This window comes from Delphinapterus leucas, chromosome 2 (assembly GCF_059928025.1).
Source record: "Delphinapterus leucas isolate spDelLeu-1000000601 "Yukka" chromosome 2, BTC_Dleu_Yukka2, whole genome shotgun sequence".
NCBI classification, from domain to species: Eukaryota; Metazoa; Chordata; class Mammalia; order Artiodactyla; family Monodontidae; genus Delphinapterus; species Delphinapterus leucas.
The window spans coordinates 93,520,871-93,526,315 of NC_143130.1; the positions used below are offsets into that span (position 1 = coordinate 93,520,871).

General features: G+C 53.1%; 1 protein-coding gene across 1 annotated transcript; it reads left to right on the top strand.

Annotated features, from left to right (window-relative positions):
- The first annotated feature begins 419 nt into the window (after positions 1 to 419).
- DUOXA1 (dual oxidase maturation factor 1) lies at positions 420 to 4,500 on the top strand. Its single transcript, XM_022587084.2, is given in 8 exon segments — positions 420 to 1,355; positions 1,675 to 1,732; positions 2,401 to 2,535; positions 2,790 to 2,812; positions 2,814 to 3,004; positions 3,254 to 3,471; positions 4,150 to 4,213; positions 4,215 to 4,500. Coding segments are annotated over 8 exon segments (1,281 nt in total). The 5' UTR covers positions 420 to 1,049.
- Positions 4,501 to 5,445: the final 945 nt, after the last annotated feature.

Below are 5,445 nucleotides of genomic sequence, written 5' to 3' on the forward strand. Positions count from 1 at the left end.
AGGCAGAATTCAAACACAGAGCTGCTAAACTTCTAAGCTTATTCTTTCACTGTATCACTTAACAAGACACTACCTGGTCAGACTGGAACTTACAGAGCCTCCTGGGTACCAAGGCCCCAGTACAGATTATACACAGGGAAATGAGCAGAGCTGGGTTCGTTGATTGTAAGATGCATTTTTTTTTTCACATTTTGACATCTCTGAAATTGAGGTGTGTTTCACCAGCGATGGCTGTCATTGTTTAATTGGCAGTGTTTTTTCCTCTTTCTTTCTTTGTGGTACTTAAAATAATGGCATGTCTTGCAATCATTCTCTCTGGATTTAACAAAGCACAGTAAATTTAGGTGCCATTTCCCCAATATCCTGTCTGCAAAGAGACAAACTAGAGCCAAAATAGCTCTGAGATCAGGGGACAGACAGAAAAGAGCTAAGCCAGGGTTTGACCTGAAATGAAGCCTAGGAACTTAAACCAAGGAGGAAGGCTGCTGTTGATGATGTGTGGGGTAGAAGGACATCTGGCCCCAGCACTGTGCCCTAGTGGAGGGCAGGCTCCTTCAGTGCCTATTGAGGTGAGCTCAGTTCTGCTCGATTGCCCTCGAGTTGCCAGAACAGGAGCCAGGGTGCCCGAGAAAGCTTGTCAGACCAGCCTGGGCAGTGCCAGGTCTGGGAATCAGCCCTCTGATGATGAAGTTGGATTATATACTTAGCAGAGCTATCTTGCCTTTGTTCTTTGGGGAGTGAGGAGGAAAGCCAACCTTTTTGTATCTGTACCATCTTTCAGCCTTATGCCTTCTCTTGACAGAAAATATAGCTCTTTCTATGTTCTGTGATCCGTCTGCTTGTGCTGGAGGCCTGAAGGAGATAAAAGAGAATTACATTTCTTAAGACAGTCCCAGAGGAAGCAGAGAAGCCTGGAGGGTAGTGGTGGTACTGGTTTAGGGGACCTGGGGGTTAGCAAGGGAGCATGGAGTGACAGAGACTGATTGCCAAGACCCTTATTCTCTCACAGCTAAAAACACGTGGAGATGGATGGCTGAGGGGTAGCGGAAATGGCAGTAACAGTGGCGTCTGGTGAGCATCAGAGAAGAAGGGTCTGGTTTATTCTCTGCTGGATCTCTGGCCCCAAGAACAGTGTGTGGCACATAGAGGGCACTCAGGAAACACCTGTTGTTGTAGAGCATCCGCCTCCCCTGAACAACCCCACCAGAATGGCTGCTTTGGGACACACATTCCCCTTCTACGCTGGCCCCAAGCCGAACTTCCCAATGGTCACCACCTTGGCCATCATCATCACCATCTTTATGACTTCACTGGTCGCCTTCATCAGCATCCTGCCAGGCATTCGGGGCAAGATGGTGAGAAACAAAACCAGCCCTGGAGACCCCAGCCCCAGAGAGACCTTGGCCTCGAGGTGAGGGGGCCAGACTTTCTGATTACAATCAGATTCAGGAAAAAGATTCTAGTCCCGAGAAAGCGTCACCCACCCTCCCAGCAGAGAGCTCCCTGCTCATTGATTCAACAGATAATTACTGAGTATCTATTATGGGCCAGGCACTTTGATCTCTGGTGACCAAGTGACCTCAGTTCTAGAACACCCTTCCCGAGTCTGGAAAGAGAAAGGGTGGATTTGGAAGGAGGGTGCTCCATCCTAAACCCTCCCACCCTGTGATGCAGAGGCGGTTCTGGATCCTGCGAGTAGTGACCAGCTTATTCATTGGAGCTGTGATCCTGGGTGAGTGTGGAGTGTAGCTGACTTGGGCAGCTGCCTGCATCCCATCTCTTCTATCCTGGCTCCCTCACAGAGGCTCTGCTTCAGGGTGGGCTTCTAGACCTCCCTACCCGCACGCCTCCCTCACCCTGGCCTTATCCCCTCACATCTACCTTTGCCCTGACAGGTGCAAGCCTCCTGGATGCATCTCTCCAACCTTCCTAACATATTTATTCAGAGGAAAGCAGGTCAAAATGAATGCCTTTGGGGACAGGGTCTGCGGAGGCTGGAGGGAGAGAATGGTGGAGGGCTGCTTGCTTTGCTTTGGGGATTAGGCGATAGGAAACATAGAAAGTCTCTATGTTGAAGCTCTCTGTGTTTGCCCCGCATGGTTTATTATGTTAATGTTTCCTGCCCCAGCTGCTTGAGTAGTTCTCCCTGTATGGGGGCAGGAAGGGAGGACAGGGGGAAGAGGATTATGACCAGGGGAGATATTAGATTCTGACCCATTTATTCATTTATTCATCCCATACCTATTGTTGGCAAACTTACCATGAGCCAGGTCCTAGGCGGGTTAATGGATACACAACTATGAGCAAAACTGACATGGTCCCCTTGCAGCTCTCCCTCTGACTAACCCAGCAATGCCCAGACCTCCCTGAGTTCCTGAACATCAAACTCCCCAACCCCAGCCATGAATTTCAGTTCTGAGTGGTCTGTGGGCCAGGTCAGCACCAACACATCATACAAGGCCTTCAGTTCGGAATGCATCAGCACCGCTGTTGGGCTGCAGATTGGGCTGGGAGGAGTCAACATCACACTCACAGGTGAGGGGGGGCTCTTGCCTGGGAGGAAGGGAAAGCCTCTGCTCTGCGGCTTTGGGATCTATGTTGGGTGTGGTCTAAAGAGCTCTAGGGTCTGGGCCGGGGGAGGTAGGAAGGGAAGTTCTCAGGCCTCAGAAGCTGCCTTCTCTCACTTGAGACCAGAGCCTGGTCCTCTTCCAGTGTGATAAGCCTCTGCCCAGGTAAATACCCACTCTGGCCCTCGGGTCCCTGCTGGGCACAGCTGCTCCATTCCCCAGGGACCCCGGTGCAGCAGCTGAACGGAGACTGGCTATTACAACAAGGAGTCCACCTGGCGCCTGGGGGAGAACTACGCCGAGGAGTATGCCAAGGCACTGGAGAAGGGGCTGCCAGACCCCATGCTCTACCTGGCCGAGAAGTTCACCCCACACAGCCCGTGTGGCCTGCATGGCCAGTACCGCCTGGCGGGACACTACACCTCGGCCACACTGTGGTGAGGGTGGGACGGAGGCCCTGCTGGCCTAGACCCAGGAGTGGGGTTCCTACCCATCTCTCCCCCACTCATGTGGAGACCCCTAGTGGGACAGTCTGGCACCAGTCACCACGGTGCTTGGTTGGGAAGCCCACAGGCAGGAATCCCTACCTCACCTCTTTGGGGTGTCCTCCACCTGGGCCCCTCCAGGTAGAAGTTCATCCCAAACAAGGTAGAGGTGCCTGGGCCAGCCTTCCCCTGGCTCTCCAGGGTGGCATTCCTCTGCTGGCTGCTGGCGGATGTGATGCTGTCCATGCCTGTGCTGGTCTACGGTGGCCACGTGCTGCTGGCCACGGGTGTCTTCCAGCTGTTGGGACTGCTCTTCTTCTCCACGGCCATGTCACTCACCCTGCCCTGTCCCCTACGCTTGGGCACTGCCACACTGCACACTCACCGTGGGCCTGCCTACTGGATCACATTGACCACAGGTGAGGCCCAATCCTGAAGGCAGGGATGGGAGGACTCAGGGCTGGGGCCCGTCAGGTCCGTGGGGTTGAGCGTCTGCCTCCAGGGACCGAGGGGCACTTCTGGGGACCTTTCCCCTCTTTAGAGCCCCCTCCATCTTAGATCCCTCATCGCTGGGTTTCCCCTTCTCAGACCCACAGCCCCTCCCTCCTCATATATCCCTACTCCCCTGTGTCTTATCTCTGTCTCTGTCATGTCCCTCATCCCTTAACTCTCTGTTCACCCAGCTCTTCCCCAGATCTTACGATCTCATGTCCTTCCTTCCCCCAAACACTCTTCTCTGTGTCCCCCATTCCTAGAACACTTCTCTGTGCCTATTTCACATAGCCTTAAATTGCCCTGCAGTTTTATTGTCCTCTCCTGTCCTGCCCTCCCCCCAGGGTTTCTCTGTTTTCAGAGTTCTCTCTCTCTCTCTCCTGGGATGTAATTGAAGGAGCACTGGGTTTAGAGTCCAAAAACTCAGAGCAACAGAGCCACACCAGCCATATGACCCTATGCCAGTCACTTCTTGGAGCCTAAGTTGCCCTGAAGCAGGGACGATATAGGCTTCCCTTAAGAGGGGTCTTAATGCTCTTAGCAGAAGATGTCCTTGCAAAGGTGTTACTATCACTAAGGCGGGATACTTGTTGCCTCATCCCCAGGCCTGCTCTGTGTGCTGCTGGGCCTGGCCATGGTGGTGGCCCACAGGCTGCAGGCTTTCTTCAGCCACTGTGGGAGAGGACCCTGTCCTGGAGTGGGATCCTGAGGAAGGGGGACTCCTGAGCCCTCGCTACAGGTCCACAGCTGAGAGTCCCGAGCCCCAGGACATTCCTCTGTCAGAGGCTTCCTCTGAGGTGCCCTGTGAGGAGTCTGACTGTGCCCTGGAAAGTTCACCTCCCTGGTGGCCACCTGGACTTCCAATCTGGCTCCAGACTTCACTGGGAACCCCCCCAAAACACCACCAGAGCTGCCTGCAGGATGGGTTGTATCAGGTTCCCAGCCCCAATGTGTAGGTGGAGTAGGAAAAGAGGCTCTACCTATTGATGTTAAAACATGAAACAAAACAAAAAGCCCTAAGGCAGATGTTGGGGCTGCCATAAACCCTGCTGCCATGCGTGATGAGACCAAGCAGGGGCTGCCCCTCCTTCTGCCCAGCTACCCTGCCCTCCCTTGGGGCTTTGCCTCTTCGAGGTGCCATTTACTGAAACCCAGCTCCACCCACATGATGACATACGTGTACGGGGGGCTTACAGTGCGATTCTCCCATGTTCCCTCTCATCCCTCTGCATCTCTTGTTTTCCTTTTTCCTGGCTCCCTTTTGTTCTCCCTTCACTTCCCCAGCTTGTGTGATCTCTTGGTACAATGAACATACTGCGAGGGAGGAGAGACCAAACTTCTTGTTCTAGATCTAATATTAACCGATTGTGCCCCATTCTCTCTGAGCTTCAGTTCTCAAATCTGCCAAATAAGACTGTAGGACTTGCCAAGGACCTAAAACAAACAAACAAAAAATCCCAGGGTTTACAGCTTTATGCCTTGCTGACATTTACCTCGGCCCTCAGACACCACCCCTTTAATGAATAAAGTGAAGCTAGTGAATAAACTCCAAAATGCCATTTCTTCTTAGCCCCCTCAGCTGGGCTAGCAGAGGGGGATCCCACAGGGCCAGCGGGGGTGAAGGTGCGGGGGAATGACCTGCCTGGTCACTGCTACCATCCACTTGGGGTAGCTCAGGAAGATGCAGGCTCTGATTGTTCTTCTCTGGGCTCACTAGAGGGCACCCTCTCCCAGACCCTTTCCCGGGTTACTCTGCATTCTTCAGACACAGAGAATCCGGTGTCTGTGGCAAAGCAGAGAGAGAGGCTGCCTCCAACCCAGGGAAGTCTCCCCAGAGCTCGTATCCCGAAAAGCCTTGAAAAGCCATGGAAAATAATGGGAGAAAGTTAAAAAAAAAAAAA